This window comes from Vulpes lagopus, chromosome 3, assembly GCF_018345385.1.
Source record: "Vulpes lagopus strain Blue_001 chromosome 3, ASM1834538v1, whole genome shotgun sequence".
In the NCBI taxonomy this organism is placed as follows: domain Eukaryota; kingdom Metazoa; phylum Chordata; class Mammalia; order Carnivora; family Canidae; genus Vulpes; species Vulpes lagopus.
In genome coordinates, this window is record NC_054826.1 from 128,282,932 (window position 1) to 128,308,502 (window position 25,571).

General features: G+C 56.7%; 2 protein-coding genes and 1 pseudogene across 27 annotated transcripts in view; 1 reads left to right on the forward strand and 2 right to left on the reverse strand.

The window, feature by feature from the left end:
* Window positions 1–25,571, forward strand: part of IFT140 (intraflagellar transport 140) — an 82,965-nt gene that overhangs the window by 44,069 nt on the left and 13,325 nt on the right. For all 26 annotated transcript variants that reach the window (XM_041747596.1, XM_041747599.1, XM_041747575.1 and 23 more), the window contains one exon: window positions 2,725–2,912. In XM_041747596.1, the coding sequence (XP_041603530.1) occupies window positions 2,725–2,912 (188 nt within the window). The remainder of the gene's footprint in view (window positions 1–2,724; window positions 2,913–25,571) is intronic.
* On the reverse strand, window positions 5,596–21,108 carry TMEM204 (transmembrane protein 204). Its single transcript, XM_041747605.1, has 3 exons — window positions 20,233–21,108; window positions 16,326–16,481; window positions 5,596–6,357 (listed from the first exon to the last, which is right to left on the reverse strand). The coding sequence occupies exons 1-3, from the start codon at window positions 20,510–20,512 to the stop codon at window positions 6,113–6,115; spliced, it is 681 nt and encodes a 226-aa protein (XP_041603539.1). The 5' UTR covers window positions 20,513–21,108; the 3' UTR covers window positions 5,596–6,112.
* Window positions 22,713–22,820, reverse strand: LOC121488531 (annotated as a pseudogene).

Genomic DNA, 25,571 nt, shown 5'->3' on the forward strand with positions numbered 1-25,571 from the left:
CTCCTTCTGGCCACCTATGTGTATCCACCATCCTCCTGGTTCCAGAGGTGTTGTGCATGGGGCACAGCTGTCAGCACCATGCCCCACTGACCATCTGTCCCTCGACTTTGCCATTTCCCAAGGTCTGTTTTTATGTGTTCTGAGCTGCAGTTGCCTGCACACGGGCCCTTTCTGCTCACAAGCCTCGGGTACCAGGCTTGGTGGGGAGCCTGATGTTGCAGCGGCCCCTGTGCGGAAGCAGCAAGCCCACATCCCTCAGCAGCGCCCTCATCCTGGCTCAGACTGTGGCAGGAGCAGCTGTTACCTGATGTTTGTGATGCCAGAAGTAGTTTGTTTCCCTGGGTCAGCAATATAGGAAGTCTTATTCATTCTACCTCTGATGTGCTTGTAACAAGTAGCCGGGAAGCGTTGTGTGTCTTTAAAACCTGCCTTCTTCAGATTACTGACCTGTAGTCAGGGCCCTCAGAGCCAGGTTCCCCACCTGCACACTCAGGGGTGTGGACACAAGTCTGACCACCTAGGGTCCCCAAGTGAGGGCCCTTCTCTCAGAGATGAGGCTCCAAATCGAGGGCAGCGGTGAGTGCACGTGGCAGGTGACCCACAGACTCTCCTGTTTGTGAGAATCCCCAAGTGTGGCCACAGTGGGCCAGGTTCTGATCAGATCCCCAGCATGGCTGACCTGATGGAAGCAGGCCTCTGCCTTGCAAGCTCTGCAGCATTCAGCCTCCCTCTGACATGACCCTGCTGATGTTTATCCACGAGCCCTATATTCAAGCCACCTAGACTGTGGGCTGCCCCATGTCCTTATGTTCCACCCTGCCTGCAAGAGTCTTGCCATCCATACCTGGGTCTGACAGATCCTACCAGTGTTTTAAGGCCCAGGTCTAGTGCCTCCTAAAGTTGGGGACTGCAGGTGAACGTCAGACGGAGCCATGAGATGGGGGCTGCTGGGAACTGAGAGTGAGACAGGGGACACACAGCAGCAGCAAGGGGGAGATTGGGGTTCCTGGGCCTGATTCCACCGTGGTGAGGGGTTCCCTGCCACACCATGTAAGACTCCGCTATCACTTAGATATCAGCTGAGTGCCTGACAATTCTACTCAGTTCTTTTTTTCTTCCCCTTGAAGTACAGCTCAGTTGACATATGATGCTGTATTAGCCTCAGGTGCACAACATAGTGACTTAACACTTGTATCTACAGCTCTGTGCTCAACATGATTAACTCAGTCCTGACACCGTCCACCCAGAGACAGCATCAGCCCCGCAGATGAGGGGCTCGGCCCTACCCAGCTGCCCCCACCGCCACCCCAGATGCCAGTCCCCAGTCCTGTGCTTCTGACCACAGGCTACAGTGGAGGGCCCCCTCCTCTGGGGGCTAGAGCCCCTTCCAGTTGGGCTAGAGCGCCTCAGGCTCACGTTATCGGTTTATCAGAGGGTAGAATAGAGGAGACGGATCTATAGCTGGATGAAGAGATACACAGGGCGAGGCCTGAGGTGGGCACAGAGCTCCCAGGGGTCTCCGGGCGCCACTCCCCCCACACCTCCAGGTGGTCAGCTACCTGGAAGCTCTCTGAACCCTGTCCTTTTGGGTCTTTTTGGAGGCTTCACTGCGTAGTCCTGATGGACTAAGTCATTGGTCATTGGCAATGGATTCAACCTGGGGTGGGGTGGGGGGGCTGTCCCCTCCCTGGAGGTTGGGGTGAGCCTGAAACTTGAGCCCTCTGATGAGAGGTTGGTCATCCTGGCAGCCCACTCTGCCCTTGGGTGGAGCCCCGAAGTCATCTTCAGTCACAGAACAGAAGGCACTTCTGTGGCCCTTCTCCTGGCTGTGAGCCATGAACCAGTGGTAAAGACTGGGTGCATGTAAGAAATATCTATTTGGTTATCTGGAAGACCAAACATATGCTTATAAGCCAATATCCCACCAGACCAGTGATGTGCTGGGGAAGCTGGCTCCAAGGAGTGACCATGACCCCCCCTTTACAGCAGGAAGCAGAACCTGCACAGGGAATGGCAGGTGCTGCAGGAGACAGGGTGGTATGTGTGGACTCCAGTCCAGAGGAGACCAGCACCCAGCAGGGGGAAGGGACCAGAAGTTGAGGAGGATGGGTGCACGGGTCCTCCCAGTAGGCTGGATTCAGGCTGCTGGATAGAAAACAGCATCGAGGCTGGCTGGCCAGCACAGGAGTATGTTTTCCTGGGCTAGGACTGGGAAAGGGCTCTCTTCTTCTTCATATGCCTGTTTGGGGAGCAGGGCACTAGGTTGATTCTTGTGAAAAACATCAGGGAGGGCACGCTACTAATACAGGTTATTGGTTTGGAAAATTCTACCTGAAATCATATTGGGTCACTTAACTGCAAGACTCTGAGGCTGTGTGAGTGTCCAAGTGGGTCATGAAACTTCTCTCCAGGCTTCAGAACAGCCCTGGGAAGGGGGTGTCTGCAGAGTCATTTCATGCCTGTTGAGAAGGTAGCCTGAGTGAGCTAGAGGCTGAACATGGGTCCCTACCCATGGACAGCCTGCGCTCTCCTGCAGCCTGAGCCTGGAGCCTGGGCTCTGATGACCTCGAATGCCCACACACTCGTGCAGCATTTGGCAGGGTCAGTTCATCCATGCCTGCCTGCAGACAGACCCAAGGCTGACATAGCTCCCGAGGCAGCGGCTTAGCGTAGGCATGCTCCTTCTGTGAGCTGACAACTAATGGTGTGGCCTTTGTCATTCAGCCAGGAGAAGCAGACAGAGAAGACCAGGTGGACTCAGGGTGCCCGTGCGTGGGCAGGAGGCCACTGCGAGACTTCATCGGGCTGGAGGGCTGCGATAAGCCCACTCGGGATGCCATGCTTCAGTTCAGTTTCTTCGTCGCCGTCGGAGACATGGACGAAGCTTTCAAATCTATCAAACTCATCAAAAGGTGAGGACTCTACTCACTGGGATGGCTCGAGAGTCTTTGTGTCTCTCTCCCCTCCAAACGAGGTTCTGAGAATCAGTAACTCTTGTGTGAGTCTGTCATGGTATATTTCATGGTTTGTCACCCACGGAAACACTGCAATACATGGGGACACCACGGCAGCCTTGGCATGTTATGATGCAGAGCAGGTGTGTTACGGCGGCGGCGGGGCAGACGGAGCACGTGAGCCTGGCTCTCCTCTCGGGGCTCCGAGTCTTTTGGGCTGCTGTTTTTTTTTGTTTCATTTATTGTAAAGTGTTCTGGATTCTTCCTAGTGGAAAGTTCTGTGGTTGCTAAATATTTGTAATACCTGTTCCTCTGGGAATAGTTGCTACTAAACAGGAAGGTTTGAATACCAAACACTCAAAACAGTACAGTGAATATGCAATTAAAATTGCTCTAAGTGGGACACCTGGGCACCTCAGTGGTTGGGCATCTGCCTTTGGCCCAGGGCATGATCCCTGGGTCCCAGGATCGAGTCCCACGTCGGGCTCCCTGTGGGGAGCCTGCTTCTCCCTCTGCCTGTGTCTCTGCCTCTCTCTGTGTGTCTCTCATGAATAAATAAACAGAATCTTTTTAAAAAAATTTCTCTAAGAGAAAACTTTTTTCTAAAAGGAATTTTTAAAAAGACTTACTTCTTTTAAAGTTTTGTTTATCTGAGAGCAAATGAGCAGGGGAGGGGCAGAGGGAAAGGGAGAAGCAGGCTTCCCGCTGAGCAAGGAGCCCAATGTGGGGCTCTATCCCAGGACCCCGGGGTCATGACCTGAGCTGAAGGCAGATGCTCAACTGACTGAGCCACCCAGGTGTCCCTATTTATTTATTTGAGAGAGAGAGAGAGCATGTGCGTGCATAAGCAGGGGGAGGAATAGGGGAAGCGGACTCCCCGCTGACTGCAGAGCCTGACTGGGTCTGACCCCCACACCCTGAGATCATGACCTGAGCTGAAACTGACTCTGCCACCCAGGCACCCTTTTTCTGAAAGAAGTTCTTACCCACAGGCTGTCTACAAGCAGCCTCCCCTCCATTCCTGAGAGAATTCAGCAATTCCTCTCAAGAGCATTTGACAGATTTTAATCTCCAAAGGATAGAAAAATTATTGCAGAATAAAACTGAAATGAGAAGAAAGAGATGAGAAATTCAGTCACCTGAAACAGGCGTCCCTCCTGCCCCACCAGGAGGTGGCCCCTCCTTGGCAGTGATCGTTTCTGTAACATTGAAGCACCTTTCAGAATAGTACGGCAGCCCTAGTCCCTCGTCTTTTTTCTAAAACAGTGAGGCCAGACCTTGTGTGTGGGAAGAGCCTTGTGCACACTGGCGGTGGATGTGGACAAGAGGACTCTTAGTTTGGGAGGTGTCTGGATGCACAGCCCAGCCTTCCTCTGGTCGCTTTTCATGTGATATAAACAGAGGCCATGATCGACCACAGGGTCATCTTGAATACTGTCATGTACTCTCAGATGGTTCTAAACATAGTACTGTGAAACGGCATATCCTAAATACTTCATTACTCTTTTAAAAGACTATTTTTTTTTAGCATGTGATTCAGAATCGGGAGAAGCAGCTCAGAGGGAGAAAGGTCAGACTTGAGTGTGCTGATATCAGACATAATCTGGTTATTTCTATAGCATGTGATGGGTTTATTATAAATGGTCAGGTTGTAGCTGCTCTTCAGTCATTCTCAATTCTTTATGTTTTTTAAAACACCAATCCCAATCCACTGTTCTTACTAGAGACAGGCTCTATGCTGACCACTTCGCACTCTCTGGGGGGGAGGCAGCCAGCAGGCCTGGGATCTGACCCACGGGCCCCGGTGCCACGTTCCTGGTGATCACTGTCACCAGGTGGCACGGGGCCAAGCACTGTAGCATCCAGGACGCGTCCAGGCAGCACGTCCTCACAGATGTGCTGAGGCATTGTCAGGGTTCTCGGGGGTGGGGCTGGCTTTGAGCCCCTGAGATACAGCTTTCAATGCTCTGCATTCTACCTGGGGCGTTATAGCTGATTCCCCTCTTCCAGATTTAGGACCAGGGTTGTTTGGAACCCATGTAGTATCACGAAGGCCTTCTGTACACTGCCCAGCATTCGGCTGAAGCTAGGTTGAAGATTTTTTTAAAATATTTTATTTATTTATGAGGGACAGAGAGAGAGAGAGAGAGAGAGAGAGAGAGAGGCAGAGACACAGGCAGAGGGAGAAGCAGGCTCCAATGCAGGGAGCCCGACATGGGACTGGATCCCGGGTCTCCAGGGTCACGCCCTGGGCCGAAGGCAGTGCTAAACCGCCGAGCCACCCAGGTTGCCCAGGTTGAAGATTTTTATAGGGGAAAAACATACAACAGTCTCTGAATTTTCTTTAAACAAATAGACATTTTCCCCTCTTATGCTGCCAGCTGTTGGTCTGCTGTCACTCGGCCACAGTGTTCAGTCTGTAGGAACATGGGCTTCAGAGACTTGGTCGAATGGAAACGTGAGTAAGGGCATGAGTGACCCACAGCTATGTTCCCACCAGGTCTTGAAAAATGCTTCAAAAAAAAAAAAAATGCTTCAAGCCTTCTCTTCCTGCCAACCCACAAAAATGACAGTAAAATAGACCAAATTCTTTTCACCCATGTGGCAGTGTGATGGATAAAACACAAGTTTTACGCAATAGTGAGAAGTTTACATTTTATTTTAACTTAGAAAAATAATCAGGAACAAAACAGACATTACTAACACGATCCTGTCATAAAGCCGTAACCTTCTGGTTGTAGATTCTGAGTCACTCGAGGAAGATCACAGACAGTTCTAGAAAATCTCCCCAAGTATTCTGCTTTACCAAAGTAAATATGACCAAAGACCCACTGCTCAGCAGATACAGAATAAATTAATCCGAGACCAAGGTGCAGAGTGAGCTGGCCACCGCCGTCCATACACCTCAGGCACTCGTCTCCTCCTTGGAATATGCGCAAAAGTGAAGCCGAGTCATGGGTACATCAGAAGGAGGGTGGTGCAGGCAATATATAACCACGTAATATATTTATATATAACATAGTAAACATAGCTATGTATCGTACATGTATATATAGGAAACCATACGAATCGCCCACACAGACAGCCGACAGCCCTTCGGTCTCTGTGCTGTCGGGTTATAATGATCAAGTCCGGAGCAGGCTTCTCCCCAGCAGCCCTCAGCATGGTGACTCCACATACTCGTTGTCCAGCCCACGGCGAAGCCGCGCGGTCAGGGAGCGACTGATGACAATCACCCGGGGTGCAATGCAGTCCTCTCTCCTGTGAAGAATGTTCCAGATGAGCATGGCAGCTGCCAGGGTGGCCAGAAGGCAGGCACCAATGTTCAGGTAGCAAGACCAGGACAGGTTGGTATATGGGCCAATTCTGTAGAATGTCACCAGCCCAATGACCAGGACAAAACCTGCAAATGAGAGAGGAGTGTTCAGAAAGGCTTACCTGGAGCCAGGAAGAGGCCAGCAAACTGGCTGTAGAGCCCTACAGAGGCGCAGCTCCCATTTCTTCCTGCCTCTACCTTTGTCAGGCCCCGCGGTGGTGGCCCAACTCCGGGCTGTGCTTCAGTGCCGAGCTGCCTTGCTCAACTGACTGAGCCACCCAGGTGTCCCTATTTATTTATTTGAGAGAGAGAGAGAAAGCATGTGCTCGATGCTTTCTGTGGGCTTTTGTGACCTTTGGGTGGCTGTGGAGGGACAGCGTATGTCTACTTACTCCTGGCACAGAACAATATCTGGGAGGCGCTCCATGAGAAAACAGCCCGGTCCCAGTGTGCTCTCCCTTTGGTCTACCAGGGCTGGGCTGTGTTCTTAGCCACCTTCCTCAGGGAGGTGACACTGCTGCTGCCTGTCCCTCACCTCCAGACGAACCCAGCAGCAGCTCTGTGTGAGCTCCTCACAGGCTCACCTAAGTGCTTAATTCACTCAAGTGAAAGTAGATTCAGGAATTATCTAGATCTTACCTAGAAACAGCTCAGATCAGTATCTACCTCAGTCCTGTTCTTACTGTTCACGGCTGGAGCAGATAGAGATTTTCTCTCCATACTCTGGTGCACCCAGCGCCCACGTTGGGGAGGGGCAGACTCCGGGGCTGCAGGCACATCCAGGTCTCCTGCTGTTGCGTCCTCTCACCTCCGCACCCTGTACCTGGTCCTACACTTTCCCTCGCACCCCCACGTCTCCTCCTCCTGCTTGATTTCCCTCTGTAGCCTTCTCTTCTGACTGCAGACAGAGTCCCGAGCGGACCTCAGTGAGCACGGCTTGCTCACGTTGTTAGCACATAGCACCACGGTGTCATTTCCATTCACGGTTTATTAGTTCTTACAATAGGAAACCCAGGATTTCGTGCCCAGGACCTGTCGGCTAGGATAACAGGACATTGATGTTTGATACAGTTCAGGGCTGAGTCTGGGCTGGGAGCCCCGACTGGGAGAGAAGAGAGGCCCCACCATCCCACTGCGCAGGAGGCTGGTCCAAGGCAGCCCTCCAACCCGTCAGCCAGGAAGAGCCGGACGAGGCAGGAAGGAGGCGCAGTGCCGAGCGGGAGCCCTGGCTGGCGAGGGTGAGGGGGCCGGGCAGAAGCAGAGGCCAGGGAAGCCTAGGGGGCCCATCTTCTCCAGCAGCACCCCACCTTCTGTGGTGGTGACCTGGGGGGAGATGCCTCTTGGAACTCAGGGTACCTGAAAAGGACAGAGTCTGTCACAGTGGTCCAGACACAGGCCTCCAGCTGGACTGTCCCTGTCCCCTGCTCTGGGCTCTGGCCAGGGCAGCCTTTCACTGCACTCCCTCCCCCTGCCCTGCACTGTGACATCCATCTGTCTGTTCATGCTGGTCCCTCTGTTCCCCACGGCCTCCCCTGCTTTCCTCAGGAAACCAGATCATGCACAACCCCTGTGGCCCCAGAGCTGGGCCACAGTGGTGCCAGCTTGTGGTTCTGGAAACTGTTATAAATTAGTGCGGGAGTGAGGGGTGGAGGAGGCCTGAGCTTCCACAAGCACAAGCGGTATAGTCTCGTCATCACTGCACCTTCCAGAAAGTATGAATTCAACATTTATCCACCTCAATCGTGTGGTAAACAACAGCGGCAGTGACTAATCTCCCTCTTAATGCTCTGCAGTCCTTTGTGCAGCTTTTTACACTCAGAAAGCTTCTGGATATTTTTTGTTTCTGTAAAAAATAACTAATTCTTCTTGTCACACACGTTGACTAAAGGAAGCTCCTGGCATTTCTCTCTCTCCCAGTGAAGAGCATGTCCCTTGCTCACAGTTCTGTGGCACCAAGTTTTACATTCATGGAGAAGGGAGTTACAGTCTGTTGTGCCATGAAAATGAAAATACTTTGTGTGTTCCCTCATCTTTCTGTGTCCTCGGGCATGTGGTTAGCCGAGGAGCTCGTTGTGCCTGTGTCAGCAAGATTCAGCAGGACTGGAGGGCAGGGAACAGCACGAGAGCCTGCCAGCTTGCTGCCCGGGCTTGAGGTCGCAGCAAGGAGGCGCAGACTGAGGGACAGGCATTCGCCGCAAGGCTGGCAGGAGCCTCTGGGCAGGGAGCCTGGCCTAGCAGAGGGAGGATGCCAGCAGGGCAGCAGCCGTGGAGACCAGAGCAGTGGGAAGGAAGTTACCCCAATGGCGGCCAAGCATCCTTTGGAGTTGTCGGGTTACAGGAACATTTAAAAATCTGATATGCGGCCTGAGCCCCAATTCTGCAACATCATCGGTTGTGGGGGGCATGGAGGCCGAGTGCAAGGTGGACAGCCTCTTCCCAGCCCTGCAGCTTATGGGGGTCAGCTGACCACACTGCCGAGTATATACAGGGGACCGGGAAGTCTGTCATGATCATAGGGACCATGAAGAGCGGTGCAGAGTGGGCCTGCAACTGGAGGGAGCTGCGCACCCTTGCTTGGCAGAAGGGAGAATGCCCCTGTGTCACGCAGGTGTGGGGCGCCGTCAGCTGTGTGCCTTTGCCTGGCCTCGAATCTCTGCCCCCACCACTTGTGGCTTCCCATCTCCATCTGTTTCACGGTGTGGCCACGCTGGCCACCTTGCCGCTCCTCCAGGATGCTAAGCTCCATCCTCTCTGGGTCTTTGCTGCTGCTGCTGCCCCTGCATTTAACCAGCCCTGGGGAGGAAGGCTGCCGATAGCACTTGGCCTGGACGTCCAGTCACCAGTCAGGCTGCCCCAGCTCAGTCTCCACCGCTGGCGTTCCTGTGGCTGGAGGGTGGCCCCCCATCCAGCTTGGCCTCCCAAAGGGTTGTCCAGGAATCACCTAGTGAATTACTTGAGACAAACCCAGATAGATCCCAGGGTAGCAAGTTGAATGCAGTGTGGGCCTCTGGGGAAGGAGATGTGATGAACAGCAGCTTTATAGTGACCAAGGCCATCAGGCGGACAGGGCCTGTTAGCCATGATTGTGTCGCTCAGTGCTGGAGCCGCAGCAGGATGTGCAGGTTCCCACACTGTTCTCTGGTTTCCATGCGCATGTGTTCAGCAGAGCTACTCACTCTCCACGGGAGGGCTCCAGCATGTGCTTGGCAAAGGCATGCTTAACCCATCCTTGGGGAACTGACATTCTTCTTGGAGTGGTGAAGATGAAATTCATCCCCACAGGGTGGTGCTCCAGGTTAACGGAGGCACCCAGGTCCAGTGTGGTGAGCACAGGTGGAGGAGCACAGGCGGGGGAGCATAGTGGGGCAGGCCTGTGTAGACCCTGATGGGGAATGGTGTCAGCTGGGTTTTGACACCGAGAGACCCCGTTGTATGGACACTCTGAACTCCAGGCAGTGAAAATGTTAGCTCATGGGACCAGGCCACAAAGCATGTGGGCAGAGCAGCTGCCAGCTTCCAGAACTCCATTCAGCGCCACTCACCATCCCAGCCCCGAGTGGCAGAGGGACCTCAGGCCCACACAAGGGTCTGTCCACAGGCAAGATGTGGGATGCACCTATTTTCACCAGCACCACACTGTTACTTAATTGTCTTGTTTCTTATCTTCTAAAGATCAGTATCATATAATGGAATATTTCTGAACACAGGGTAGGCTATTATTCTGTTGCCGTCTTAGTCTGTTTATTACTTCCTCCCTTATGTGTGGCTCTATTGCCTGCAATATGCACGGACTCGGGTATCAGAGCGTGTCGTTGCTTCCGTGTTAAGAGTAAGATATTTTGTATTAAACATGAAAGAACGTTCAAAGGGGTGGTAGATCGATGAAAGAATGTGAATTCACAGGTGCACAAACAAGCTGAGGTAGCTACCTACATCCCGCAAGATGATGGAGCCTGACAGACAGAGCTTTAGAGAATCTGTCTGTCTAGAGAACAACTGGCCGTCTGACAGTAGGTGGCCCTGGGCAGGTTTTGAGCACAGCCTAGGGTGCGTCTCATTTCTCTGGCCTGGTTCAGAGGCTGCACCTTACTTGGCTCTTTTTCTAGAAGTGGGAAAGAAAGCTGAGCTCTGCATCATTGTGTGAAAAAAAGGTTTAAAAAAATTCACATTTCCGTGGCCTATTCTGTGTTAAGACTAGTGTTGGCTTTTGTTTTGTTTCTGTTCGACTTAGAACACATGTGGTCACAGAAAGGGCTTGATTCCCCAAAATTGAAAATATATATAGTTAGGAAAAGCCTCTCCTCACCAAGAAGATACAAGGGACCTACTAGAACAGTGGCACAGGCGTGGAACTACAAGAAGAGCCCTGGCTCCGCAGGTGGATGTCCTGTCAAGGCCATGCAGGGACAGGTGGATGCCACCCAGGCCGCTGAAGGCAGTGGGAACTGCACAGACACGTGGAACACGATGACCTCTCATGTGACCTCTCGTGTGTGCTGTGTGTCAGCAGTGATAACCCGCAGACACACTGACAAGCAGCAACATGTTCGGGCCCATGGCCTAGCTGACTGCCTCCAGCCTCCACCCTGGCGCTGGGTGATTGCCGTTATATAGACAATCTTCTTGCTGTTTGCCTTCATGAAATTCTCCTGCTGGGGGAGAGAGGATGGCCATAGGAAGCAGACCCGGGCCAGGCTGCCTTAAACCTCGGGCTTGCCCGTCTCTGGGATCCTGGTGTGGAGACCCCCTCAGAATTATCCCAGAGACTTCTCTCCCAAGACTTTCCAGTGATGTTTGTTTTGTCCAGCACAAAACAAGGGGAGACTTTGAGCAAACACCCTGGATTCGGCCTGTGGACTCAACTCCATCCTCATGAATTTCTGTTTCCAAAGCAAACAGCCCCTTCCTGTGAGCTGGCCACACGGGCGCTGTGAATCACAGCTCAGCCTGCAGAGTGTCCCTTTCCTCTCGCTTCCTTCCTGCCTGCTTCCGAGGGCTTCAGTGCCTGTCACAGGGCTTCCTGTTGGAGTGACGGTCAAGCACACGCAGGTGGTCCAAGGAGAGACTGTGGGGCTGAACCCTGAGCCTTCACACAGCGTGTCTGCCTTGCATTGCACCTGTACTCAGGTGTCATGACCACTTCCAGAGTATTCACAGAGGAGACTGGGACATGGCCGTGCTTGGGATGTTCCAGCACCTGTGAGCAGCAAGGTGATTCTCCTTGTGTTCCTCCCAGAGGGAGGGATTCTGGGAAAGGAAAAGCTCGAGGGACAGCGGATCTGGTCATGTTTCCACAGAGCTCGAGCTCCCAAGTGCTGCCTGACATGCTGTCACTCTGAGCAGCACAGAGGACTTGGAAGTGAAGGGAATAATGCACGGTGTGGTTGGGGTGCAGACCGGTGCTGGGGAAGCAGGCACCAAAGAAAAGCATGCCGTCCAGACCAAGCTGAGTCCCACCTTATTGTGAAAGTTGTGTGTTCCTATGAGGAGATCCCCGAGCCTATGAAACGCGAAGCTCATGAGACACCAAGACACCTGCAGTTTATCAACCTGACTACCCGACGAGTGCTGATGACATGAGCATTCTCAGGGCCACAGAGTACCTCGTATGTTTGTAAGTTTTGCCATCATAAGAAAAAACATCGTGACCTCTAGACACAGAGAGAAGCAGCCAGAGATGGAGACCCCAGGAGCTTCTGCAGTGATTCTCCTCCCACAGTCGTCCAACTGGAGCTTGGGAGGCTTCATGCCAGGAGGAGGGCCAAGCTGGGAGCAGACTAGCTCCAGTTGGCATCTTCTGGCAGTGGGACGGGTGTGCGGGGATGGCTCTCTGAGGTGCCACGTGCCAGCGATGAAGAGGGTGAGGGCCAGAGCTGCACGCCTGTGACTTCCCTCGCTTGGGAGTGTGGTGTGAGCTCAAGGCTGCTGGTCAGCCTCCCCAGAGGAGGTGAGGAGTCATGCAAGGGGGTTCCCAAGGAGAGCCTCCTGTCGCCTCAAAGGTACTGAGAATGATGCCAAGCAGAGGCCTCTGGTGAGTTGGCTGTATGTTTGTAGTTGAACTAAACCAGTTTTCAGTTGTGATCGCACTTCAGAAAGAACCATGAGTCTCAGCATGCTGCAGTGTCACTCAGATGATTGACAAGGAGCCAGGGCTAAACTTCTGCAAAGATGGAGGTGAGGGGTCACTTGAGATCAGAGCTGATAAAGTGTAAAGCCGGACACTTGAGAGGCAGGAGAAGCATACCTCAGTAGGTTTGTCACCAGCAGACCCAAAGCCAGGTTATAAAGCAGGTGGTGCGCTTGGACTACCAGGACCCTACTGGGACGTCACAGAGGCGACTGGACTTCTCCTCAGTGCCCCAGGTGACCCAGACACAGGTGGGCACATCCTGGAACACCCCTGGGGGCCCTGGATGCCCTGGTGAGGTCGAGGGGAGCGGGTCTGGAGGAGGGAACAGAGGAGAAGCCTGGCCCTCAGGACCCACTGCAGGCAAGCCACAGGGCAGAGCCTGCCAGCCAACAGGCATTGACGGGAAGCCACGTGGGATGCCAGCTGCATCACCAGCCTGAATGTGTGTGTGTGGCCATGGTGCTCTGGGGCCATGTAGGCAATGGCCAGGGAATTGCCCTTCAAAGATGCAGCTTGACCCTCAAACAGAGCCCTGAATAACCATGAGATGGGCCCACCTAAAATTGTTATCCTGGGACCAAATTTGGTTAGTCCTATGCAGCCGATAGCCAGGGCCCAGGGCCTATGAACCCCTGAAGAGCCACAGGAGGGTCACACTTAGGAAATTTTGGAGTCACCCACTGGGGCACTCCTCACGCCTGCTGGTGGTGCAGTGGGGAGTGCTCAGCTCTGACCCTGAGCAGTGATGACACTGTGCTGTGGGCCCCCCCAGCAGGCCAGGGTTCGAAGTCAGGATAATCACAGCAACAGGTGTGACGCAACCAGCACCTGCAGGTTGGCAACCACCATCCAGCTGCATGAGAACATAAGGATGGCGTGGCTCGTCCAGGGCCTCAGGACCTGCTGCATGCCTAGATGCCCCAGGAAAAGCCCCGGGCATGCTCAGGAACCCTCCAGAGCGAAGAACCCTCATCCCAAGTTGCCCACCAGGCAAGCTGCCTGCCAAATCCACCGTCCACTATCATCTGTTCCAGGCGTCACTCAGGTGTCTGACACAGGGCCCGGCGGCATCTGCAGAAATCGGGCCAGGCTGAGCATGCACCTTCATTTGCCCCATGGTGAGACCGGACTCGGACAAGCAGAAGTTGTCCAACACATGACAGTAAAGGACAGGGGACCCGGCTGCAGAGCCAGTGACCAGGAGCCTGTACAGGCACATGGCTGTGGGACGGGGTCAGCTCATCGGTCGCCACACTGGCAAGTTCTCATCACAGATCCTCCCGGCCTTCACAGCCCAGATGGGAGCTCTCATCACAGGGACAACATGGGGGTGGCATGGGAACGTTCAGCTTGCGGAGGTGGAATGAGGGACGGCAAGAAATGTTTTCAGCTTTATGGTCAATTGAAATTACACTTGGAAGGTTGTGCGAGGGAGCCAGCGGCCACTGGGTGTGACAGTGTGAACGGGGCAGAAGAAAGCCGGTGGAGTGGCTGGAGCTGACCTGGCTGCGAACCAACGGCAGCTCCAGGCCCCCATGGCCCTATGGCAGGGTCCTTTGCAGGAGCAGGTGTGAGGAGCAGGGCCCAGTGCCCCGAGGGGAAGGGTGGCGGGCAGGGCGGGGCTGTCCCTGCTGGTTCCGGCTTGTTCAGCAGCACCTTCTCTCCCCACTGCCCACCCTCTGGCCCCGGCACTGGGGACTGAAGTTTCACTTGCATAACAGGTACCAGCAGGCATTTCCTCTCCTGGGACAGGATATCCCGGCGCCCTTCAGTCTCCCCCTGACTGTTTAAAGCAGACCGGAGCACAGGAAAAAACCTAACTCTAAAATTAGCAATGTGGTGGAAGAAAGGCCCACGGCTGCATTCTGTACTGTTTGTCAATGAAACAAGTCTAAACAGGGCCCAAGTGCATTTCCTTTTTGGGCAAAACAGACCTTTGGGCGTGCCGGTGGGACTCCTCGGAGAAGCCTGCGAGGCGAGGGGCAGCCCAGCGCTCGGTGTTCCTGGGCCGCCCATGGCCTCTGCCCGTCTGCTGGCCTGGACACCGCCAGGCCCCAGGGCGCCCTGGGGTTGCTGCCAGCCGACTCGGGCCTACTGAACATATGGCTCCCCCATCTCGGTTTGTTCAAAACTGTTGTTTGGAAGCAGCGCTATCTTGTTCTGAGATGAGGGTTCGCAGGAAGTAAGATGTCCGTTTGACGCCAAGCCCACAGTCTCTCTCCCGATAATTCCATACAAAAAGCGCCACACTCCCATTTGTTCTGCTGCAAGGAGCTATTTTCATAATCCAGTTCTGTTCCTTTCATGTCTTTAATGCCCGAATATCTGAATATCTGTTCCTAATCTTCCACTTCCTTCTGGAAGGGATGTAATTTCAGATAAGCCCATGTGATACAAATGGGCAGCCTCAGTGCAGCCGAGGACCCATTTCTGCTTTATGGTCCTAAGGTCAGCAGAGGGCAGAGGAGTGATTTTCTGAGCGGTCACTGTCCTTTGTGACAACCGTGTTTTTATTCACAGCCAAGGCGGTCAGAGATGTCAGCTCACCCACCTCCTTAATTCTCAGGGCCAGCCTGGTGGGGACAGACGGAGGTGCCAGGGGGCTGGCAGTCTGCCCCAGTTCCCATGGACTGCAGGTGACAGAGCCAAGGTGCATGTCCGGCTCCCTGGGCCCCACAGCTTCTCTTTCCTGGAAACTGGTCGGCCCTTGGCGCTCCCAGTCCCCACAGGTGACCGGGCTGTGGGGAAGTGACTGGCTCAGGACCACCCGCCTTCTATTAAAAGGCATAGGAAGGCCTGTTTCCAATTCCTGATTCCGACCCGGGTCACTTTCCAGCATGTGAATTCCTGCCAGTCTGTCGGCCTCGTTCTCCAGAAAGATAAGGCCGGGGGCCATTATTCCCGGAATGATTCACTTCAGACTTCCTGCCATTTCCTTTACTGGGTCTGTGGAGCTGTACCTCGAGTGTTGGGACATGCTGCCGTTCTCCACCAGCGGGAGGGGCAGGTGGGTTGGCTGATAACATCCCCACACCCTGGCCCACGTCATCCCCGTCATCCCTGGATGGGACCGCTGACCAGATGTTCCCCCGCGCACAGCAGAAAACCTGAACTTCTCAGGTTTCCACAGTCATAAAAACTGAGCCGGTGAGAGGGAGGTATGGTGGAGAGGCAGCCGGCAGAGAAGCCCCTCTGCTCCCGGGGTCACGTGGACAGCTTCTGTGGCTTCCACAGCCACTTGTGCAGAACTTCCCAGAACAATCCTGTTTCTCGTTTGCGCTGCCGCTGCCGCCCTCTTAGCCTTTCGAGACCATGCACCCATGTCTGCGCCCTTTCTCGGGTCACCCTACTGCTACCCGGAGGCCTGGCCACTCTGTGGCCTCCCAGCCCACTCCTCTGGCAGCACCGGCAGCTGTGTGGGAGCCAGGACAAGACGCGTTTGCTCCGGTGCTAATGTGTCTTCTGCATGTTGTGTCACTCACGAGGAAGGGCCTGCCTCTGACCCCAGTCAGGTCCCAGGAAGCGGCATTGGTCATGGAGCCTGCAGATGAGCCAGGCTGGAGCCTTGTGCTCACCCTAATGTCCCCGTTCACCCGCGTGAGCGAGGATCGTGGCAGAGGCAGTCAGGTGGGGGCTCTTCCTGCCCGGGCCGCCAGCCACATCGGCCACAGACGGGCAGAGAAAATACCAGATACACATACTTTGGAAAGCCAGCTGGTGAGCCTGGAGCGTGTCTTACAGTGGGAGAGGGCGGAAGCCCGGGGAGCAAGTGGAAACCACAGCCAGGTGCTCCCTACGTTCTGTCTTGCTTCTGCCCCGTGAGAGGTGGGAGGGGGAGCCTCAGGGGTGCAGTGACATCTGAAGACCAGCTCCACAGAGCTGAGGGGAGAGTCGCCCCGCCCACCCGCGGCCACAGAGCACTCACTTGCCAGCTGGAACGCGGCAGCCATGGCCTCCTCCCAGCACTGAGAATCGGGCGACATCAGCGGCAGGCCCATCAGCCCCAGGACGTAGGTGAGCTGCCCCACAGCAAGCGCTGCCGTGGCCACCAGGTTGCAGGCACGCATCATGTCAAACTGCACTGAGAAAGACGGGAGAAGACAAGTGGTCAGCTCCTGCCTCTGCACCCTGGACCTCGCGGACCTGCTCTCCCTGGCTCCTTGCTCCCTGCTCCCCTCCCACACCCCGCCCCAGAGCTGGGCACACGGGAGATGCGCTGCCAACATCGGGGAGTCGGGGCTGCTGCCACAAGGGGCCCAGGGAGACACACAACTTCCCCGCTGGATAGCAGAGCGCCAGGCTGCACGAGCGCACCTGCCGAGAAGTCAGGCCCTTCCCCACAAAGCCCCTGCCAGGAGAGCAGGGCGGACCCTGGCCTTCAGGCCTTCCCCACCCAGCCCCAGGTTGCACAGTGTCTGTGACTGTCGCCCATAGCCAGGCAGGCCTTCATGCTTCGTGCCAGAGGAGCCCAGAGTGAGCCGAGGTGGTCCACCGCGTCCTGCCACTGCGTGCAAGCAGCTTCCTCCTCCCTGTTGTCTTTCAGAGGCTGAGGGGTCTTGCCTTTTGCGGATCCCAGGCCAGTCCCTGAGGCCAGCACTGACACGGGAAGGGCTGCAGCAGCAAAGGCCTGGCTGCTAGGAATCAGGGTGGCCTTGAGGGCAGAGAGGGGCTGCTGGAGGATGACAGTCCCCACCTGCTGAACGTCTTGCAGAGCCAGGGGACTGGCTGACCTGCCTGCCTTTGGAGGCCACGCTCTTATGCTCTTTCTGGGGTCTTCCCATCCCGTTTTCTGCGCAGTTTTAACAACATGTGATCACATACAGGTTCTGATGCCCTCAAAGATGGTCGCGCTGGGGAGGTGGATGTGACCTTAGAGACGAGGGGTGGTCAACACAGTGGGGGCACTCAGGTTCAGAGCCGGCCCGGGAAGTGCAAGATTCCCCAGCGCAGCCATGCGGGCAAGGAAAGTCACCCACGTGCACGGAAGGGTCCTGGCCCCGGGGCCAGGACCCCGCCCTCCCCCTTCCGCCCAGCTGTGTGTCCTTCCTGGTGCTTTGAGCACACACCCCAAGCCACATGCCCTGGCCACCCACGGTCCCCCGTGGCATTCCCCACCCCATCAGCCTCCAACCCCACGGACGTGAAGATGTCGGAGGGTGAAGGATAAGCACTACTGCCCACAGACCCACCACCTGCCTGAGAAGACTGCCCTGTGAGCCACGCTACCTCTGCCAGTCACCTGGAGGGGACCAGCTGGCGGAGCATCACCATGCGCGTTATGGGCTGTCATCACCATGTGCGTTATGGGCTGTCATCACCATGTGCGTAGCCTGGGCAGTAGCACCCCACGAGAACATGGCTAGGGGCTCTGTGGCTGCGCAGAGCGTGATGCACACCCTCCCCCCCTCAGCCCCAGTGCTCTTGGCCTCCTTGGTGAGACACCTCGCCCCCCACGGGGCAGAGAGCAGTGACGCCCTCAGGGCAGGGCACCCAAAGTTGAACTACATGTTTACTCACCCCCAACCTCACTTTAGAAAAGGAGGTTGGGGTGCCCGATGGAATGTCTGGAATCTGGATCCGTGAAGAACGCCTGGAGGGTAGGACTGACGGGACAGGGTTGTGAGGTCTCCTCCGGAGCCAGAGGGAGCCAGAGGACGACCTCCCATGTGCCTAGTCCCCACCCCTCCTCCAGAGGAGAGCCACCTGAGCCGTGAACCATCCCCATGGCCACACGCTGCCCAGGGCGGCAGGCAGGAAGATCCTTGTGGTCCTGGGGGACAGGACCGCCTGTGCCTTGTCACTCGAGACCCCTCCTGCTGAGTTCACCATGTCAGCTGGTGGTCCCTCAACACGCTGGCTCCATGAGCACGGGGTGGCTCTGACTCTGAGCCTTCGGAGTGCTGCCAGGACCCTGGGGGCAGTGCAGACAAGCACGTGCACCATCCCCGGCTGCTGGTCCCACCCCCTGCCGGGACCTCACCAGTCTCTAGGACAGCCTGACTCTGGGGCCTGAGACGGGGAGCTCAGGATGGATCGTGTCGGGCCTGTCACGGATCAGGATGATTGTGGAGCCTGCGGCGTGGTGTGGACGGGTGTTCAGTGCTGAGCCAGCACCACCCACTCCCTTCTCCCCCGTCCCTCCACCCAGCCAAGTGGCAGCGCACCAGGGGCTGGGGTTTTCCCTGAGAGCCGGAGACTGCATGCTGGCCTGACGTGAAACGACAGGTGCGGGCCCAGAAACAAGGTGTTGGGAGTCCCTGCACCGGGAGGACGGGCAGCGTGCAGATTAGCCCAGCTCACAGCTCCCGTGGTCCTACTGCTCACACTACACGGACCAGGTGAGGAGTGTGTCGGCAACTCCGTCTCCCTCACGAGAACCTTCCATAAATGTGTCCCTCAGTTGGAGCAAATGTCTGATGCTCTGAAGTTCAGGAAGGATCAGCTGCCACAGATGTGTTACCAGTGGTGAGGACATTGTAGAAGTCCTACAGGGAGCTTATCACATGTTCAGGGAGGGACAGCGGGTGGATGGCCAGGACACGTGGCTGGCCGGGCAGGAAGGAGGGTCACACCTCTGGCGGCGGAGCACATCCCGACCCTCTATCCTCCTGGCCTCAGCAAGGGGCAAAGGGTATGGACACCTGGGGAGCGCACCTGCTTGACCGTGACCCCCGGGCAGGGGCTGGGCATCTCTGGGACAGGGTGACGCAGAGCCCACCCTAGAGCCAGGGTCACTGGCTTTCATGACTCCTCGGGGCGGTGCCAGGACCCCAGGCCACTGCTCTCCACCAGCAAATCCCCCTGGACCCAAGCTCAGCTGCACCGACTTTTGAGAGTGTGTGGAAAAGTTTGAAAGTACTTCTTGCCAAGGGGTGGGGGGGTGCTGGTGGGCACAGCCCCTCCCCGACAGAAGAGCCCCACACTGCAAGGGGCTCTGAGTGGACAGACTGGGCTTGCCTCCCCCAGGGACCTTGGCCGAGCACGTGTGTCCTGCAGCCTCCACCTCTGTGGAATTGGACGCCACCCTCCCCACTAGCCCCACCCCCTTGAGGGTCAGGGCTCCAAGCACATGGCAGGTGGGGACACTCACGCACCGAGCACAGAGCTCACATGTGCTAATTGAGGACTTTGTTGACACTCTGTGAGAGCAGTTAGCAGTGCCCCTGCTATGCCCTCTGGTTCTCTAAAGGACAAGCTGTCTCCTGCTGATCTGTGAGTTAGACCCTCATCCACTGCTTCAAAGGGAGACCTCTGCCTGTCAGGCACTGTGACCATGCAGATGACACGTTAGGTGACAAGGGCCTTACTGTGAGCCTTCGCGCTTGTACCCTCAAACCTGACCCTGTGGTCAAAGCTCAGTTCCCACCTTCCAGAGCAGTAAACAGACCCCCCGTCAGTGACCAGCCGGGGCCAGGACAGGACAGCGAGGGCCTCTGCTCTCCGGAGCCACTGCCCTGAGCCCCTTGTCTGCCCCCGTGGCTGGTCTCCTCCCGGAAGTCCTGCCTCGATGACCCTGGCAACTGTGGAATGAAGTCAGAACTCAGCCACGTGTGTTTAGGCTTCTTGGTTATTGTATCACTAACAGGGTGTCTCTTCCCCCAAGAAAAGTGGATCTTCCTTGATCTGGTAAATGTGTCTGCCCTCTGCTGTGTGTGGAGGCAGAGAAAAGCCCCACACCCACACAGAAGAATTCTGTCCTAAAGGAGCCAGGCACGGGGCTCAGGGCCTGCCCGGTTGCCCATCACCAAACTCATGCCCCACGCCCAACTTGTGCTGTCAGAACTAGTGGGCCCTGACCCCCCTAAAGGAGGCATAAAAATAAGCAGACTTACGTTTGACGGTGCCTCGAGCTTCCTGGAAGCCTGCTGCCTCAGAACCCCAGCCCAGAGCCTCACAGTCCCGTGCCTCTGCCTGCCCTGGCCGGGGCCCGGGGCTCGGCCCTCCCCGGGCCCTGTCTGCCAGCCAGCAGGACTTCCAGAGCCCCACGCTCCGCTTGCGCCCGTCCTCCAGCGTCTGGTATACCCAGTTTGGGGTGAAGGCCGCCACGTTGTTGAGGACAAGAGAGACCAGGGCCACCAACACTGCTGTGGCCACCAGTTTCTGGACAGTCATCGCTGACCACTGTGCTGTCTGCTTGTCGTGGAGAAAGTCCCAGCCCCGGTCAGCTGCTGTGGCCAGGGAGAGCCGAGACCAGCTAGGGGCTGCTAGAGGACATCACCGCTCATTCTCAGAGGCATCGGGAAGGCCCACGTGACAGGTGCAGGTGAGCTCACCTCGGGCCCTCCTTACCCTCCCTCCTGCACCTGGAGCACAGCCAGGCCTGAGCTGCAGCCAGCCTTTCGGCCCATCCTGGGGACGAAGCCGGGACACCAGCGACAGCCCAGAGTCGTGCGTGCGCCGTCTTCCTGGAAAGCAAGGCCTCTTCTCCCCACAAGAAACCAGAGAGGTGGGTGGCAGCACGGAGATTTGTGCCGCGTCTCTCCTTTGAACCGGCTCCACGAAGCAAACCAGCAGCCAGGCTCTGAGCGGGCCGGTGGAGCTGTCCTGGGGAGCCGCTCGGCCTCTCGCTGCAGGAGCCCCTGCCCTGTGCCTCTGCCACGAAACAGCGGGTCCTGGAAAGCAGAGAGCCTGCTGTGGGGAAGCGTGTGTGTGTGTGTGTGTGTGTGTGTGTGTGTGTGTGTCTGTGCATATGCGCGCGCGCGCGCGCGCGTGTCCCCCCCCCCCCCCAGCAGAGAGGAAATGGTTGTTTTTAAGGCTGTTTTTTGTGAGCTGGATGGAGGGCGTAGCCAACTGCAACAAATAGCGGCTGGGCCGCAGCAGCCAGACACTAACAGGATGTGTTTCCTGATAGGAAAGCAGGGAGGCCTTCTGAAGTCCTGCTCCAGGACCCTCCTCCCCTGCCCTCCCCACCTTCCTTTCAGAAAGGGAAGGCCAGGGCTGCCAGCCCAGAACAGACCATGGTCCCACCTGCCTGTCCTGGGCCCACCAACCTGGCCCTCGGGTACCAGAGGAGCCGCGGAGGCAGGCATGGCCCCGGGGCCTGGGCACAGCTGCGTGCCGCTCAGGGTGGGCAGGGCGCTGGCGGCTGGTCACCCACAGCCATCCTGTTGTCCCCCCAGTGCATGGGTGCCGTGGGCCTGCCCTTGTCGCAGGGCTGCACAGACAGTGCAGGAAATGGCTGGGCACGGTGGAGAAGGCCCTGCTTCCAACCCAGACGTGGCACATCGGGCCCACACCTGCACAGCTGCCAGGCCAGGGCGTCACCTGGGGGTCCTGGATGGTGGCACAGGTTCCCTGGCAAGGTCTGAGGCCCGAGGGAGTGTGGTTTGTGCTGACTGCATCCCCCCAGCCCTTGAGCACATATACACTGGGGAGAGGCCACTCTGAGACCCCACGCCCAGCCGGGGCCCACAAGCAGCCGTGCACGTCTTTACCAGCACACACACCATGGATGTGTGCAGTCAAACCTCGTGGGCCCCGAGCTGGCTGCTCATCACCGGGCGCCCCCGTCTCAGGGGAGGAGGCTGGGGTATGGGGAGGCTGTGCACCTGCCCAGGTCACAGAGGTGGTGAGATAAGCCCAGCTGTGCAACCGGCCTGGTCCCCTCAGCTGGCCTGCCTGCCTGTACCCCACTCACCCCCCCGCTTCTGGAACTCCAGAGAGGTCTCGTGACTTTGACACTGAGCCCTGCGCCCTAGAGCCTCTTTACTTTGTGGGTTTTTCGTTTGGGGCTTTTAACTTTTTTTTTTTTAACTTTTGCAATACATTTAATGACAACTAGTAATCAGATTAACAAGTTATCTCAGGTTAATGACGCCTGCTCTAGTGTCATTTCTCAAGAATGATATCTAGAGTCACAGACATCTTCCTCGTAAGATGCATCAGAGGGGCGCCTGGGTGGCTCAGTGGGTTGAGTGTCTAGCTCTTGGTTTCAGCTCAGGCCATGATCTTAGGGTCGTGGAATCGAGCCCCACATCAGGCTCTGTGTTCAGCCCAGAGTTGGCTTGAGAATCTTCCATCTTCCTCCACCCACCCCAGCCCCTGCGCATGCATGCTTACGCTCTCTCGTGCACTCTCTCTCTCAAGTAAATAAAACCTTAAAAAAAAATGCATCATATAAATCAGACTTCATCTATCACCAGTGTTGATAAAACCAGATGCAGGGAAAGAACTAGGTGTGTGGACACATAAGTGTTCTTTTCTTTTTTTTAAGATTTTATTTATTCATGAGAGAGGCAGAGACACAGGCAGAGGCAGAAGTAGGCTCCCTGCGCAGAGCCCGATGCGGGACTCGATCCCTGGACCAAAGGCAGGTGCTCAACTGCTGAGCCACCCAGGTGTCCCACATACGTGGTCTTAATTTAGTGAATGTTTACCTGCCCTGATTGTTACAAAATCAGAACAGCAAGAATATTCATGGCCCTCCATTACTTTTTTTAATTTTTATTTATTTATGATAGTCACACAGAGAGAGAGAGAGAGAGAGGCAGAGACACAGGCAGAGGGAGAAGCAGGCTCCATGCACCGGGAGCCCGACGTGGGATTCGATCCCGGATCTCCAGGATCGCGCCCTGGGCCAAAAGCAGGCACTAAACCACTGCGCCACCCAGGGATCCCCCCTCCATTACTTTGGATCACTTGTTTGTAGGGGGCTCTGCAATTGCAGCAGGCAAGGTGTGGCTCCCTGCCCCACCAAGCCGGTGTCCCCGAAAGGCAGGGGGTCTTTGGAGAATCATCTTCCCTTCCAGTCCTGGAGGGATCTGGCCTATTTCAGCATTTTTCCCAGCCAAATTTGTAGCAGATGCGTCAGCTGAGTTCTTGCCCCCGCGTCCTCTCCTTAGCCTGTGTTCCGCTCTCCTGTCTCTGCTCCAGTGTCCTGAGGGCTCCAGGGGGACACCCATAGCCCTCTGCACATGGCCCCCTTCTCCCCAGAAGACTAGGACCACTGAGTCCCTAAGCACAGGGTGCAGCGGGTCACCTCTGCAAGGAGGCTCTCCCAACGCCACCACCATAATTTATTTAAATCACTTATCTTTGGGGGGGTCTTTGGTGCCTGCTGGATCAACTCCATCTAGCTCCCTTGCCAGGTGAGGCCGGGAGGCCCTGCCTACAGAGGAGAGAGGTGACCCCATGTGGGCTTTCACTCATATGTGACCATGGGGCCCACCAGGACACCAAACCTCCTGAGGGTCCTCCCCGTCCTCCCGAGTTGTGCATGTGGGGCACCGGGCGGGCACAGTGCAGCTGCAGCACCAGGGCGCCTGCCCTGTTCCTGCACAGGCAGTGGGGCGGGCAGGAGCTTTGTCTCGGGGCAGAGACACTCTGGCTGCTCGGTGGACGGGGAAGCCGTGACCCTGCAGGCCTGAGATGAGGGGCCTCCAGGGCTGGTTCTGGCAGCTCTCAAGTCAGAGCTTTCCAGAAAGGGGGCCGTCTTCAGGCCGGGCCCCTCGGCAGCCTGCGTGCTCTGGCATCTGCAGCTCTCACGTTGATGAAGTGCAGATGTGAGATCGTCGCCGGCAGGACGACAGGAAGGGCTGGAGCTGTGGGGGTGGCAGCTGTTCAAAACCCCATCCTGCAGCGGCGGGTGGCGGGGGCCCTTCCCCGGCCCTGGGTCTCTGGCTACCGCTTCAGGGCAGGCTCCCCCCAACCCCCCACCCCGGGGAGGGGATGGCCACTGGTGGTTCAGCTCGGAGGGTGGCACGGGAGCAGCCGGGCCACTCCTGCACACCGCAGGCCCAGGGACACACAGGGAAACTGAGTCAGGGAAGGCTCTGGGATGGGCTGCTGAGTTTCTCTGCTTATTCCAGTTTTCCACTTGAAACGCATGCAGATATCAGCCGTCTGTTTTCTGGACTGTGCAGAGGGTGGGGAGAGGGTGTGGAGGCCTCGTCCATGCCCCCACGTGGATACTGGGGCAGGGGGCATCTTACGGTTCCCAGGCAGAACCATCTGGAAAGGGAGAAGGGAGGGGCTTGTCCCGGCAGCGCCTGCTCCGCAGCACTTGCCCGCCCGCCCGCCAGGGGACTGGCAGCTGTACATCTGTTCTGTGAGCGAAGAGCCACCTCCTGAGTCCAACTGTGACCAGGGCACCCTGCTGCCCCCACTTCCCCCACCAGAAGCTTGCTGCTGGGGAGGGAATTGAGGGCAGAGAAGGTGATTCTTGCCCAAAGCCTTGGCCGACGAGGGCAAAGCCAGCCACACAGGTTTCATGGGGCTTCTGCTCTCAGCCGCTGCCGCTGCCTGAATTCCCGAGCGAGTGCCAGGGAAGGAGGCTGGTACCGGGTAAAGTGCCCACGGGGCTGAGGGGGGCCCTGTGCTAGGTCACCAGGGGCATTGCCACCCAACGGTGCACGGGGTCCCCTCACCGACTGTCTTTGCCAAAGCCCACCGGTCTCCCCCGCACTTTCCTGCCATCCCTCCTGTAAGCAGTGAATTAAAGTTCTAGCAGGACCCAAAGGAACCTACCACCGTGTACGTGCGCTCGCGAGGAAGGGTGCCTAGATGCGCACTTGGACCATAGGCACGCCTGCGAGTGCTCCGGGCCGACTCCTGGGGCTGTCTTCACCTGGCTCCCATGTGTCAGGAAATCTGAGAGGAGGTCTGTCCTGCCCCAAAGCCTGTCCTGGCCCTTCTTTGGCCGTCAGGCTCGTCAAGGCTGCTGGAGCCCAGGGAGCATCAGACCCAGCCGCCTGTTGTCTTGACTGCATTGTGCAGAGTCCACACTGTTATATTTAGAGAGCATCGGGTCTGAGCACAGGGTCTGCAACCCCAGGACCCCTGAATTTTGTGGAGCGTGGTTTCCCAAGGGGTAGCAGCTCTGCAGCAAAGGTTTTGAGACTCACAGGAGACTGCGACCTTCAGGGAGGTCACGAGCCCCCCCATCCATGTTGGCAGCAGGCAACTTGCTAGAAGGCTAATACCGGGGGGACGGACCTGTGTGTCCAAACCTCCCCAGTGGGGCTGCGTGGAGCCCTGCGGCAGCCCGTGAGCACAAGAACAAGGATGGAGTTCTGGGCATGTGCGGGATCATCCCCAGGACCCCCACCTCTGTTCAGCCCAGGTCAGGGGCACACCAACAGACCCCATACCAGGCATCCTGTGCGGGTCCTCAGGGGCATCGGGGCTGGGGCTCTGCTGGGGTGTGAAGGCCCTACGCCCCTTCTCCCTGTGG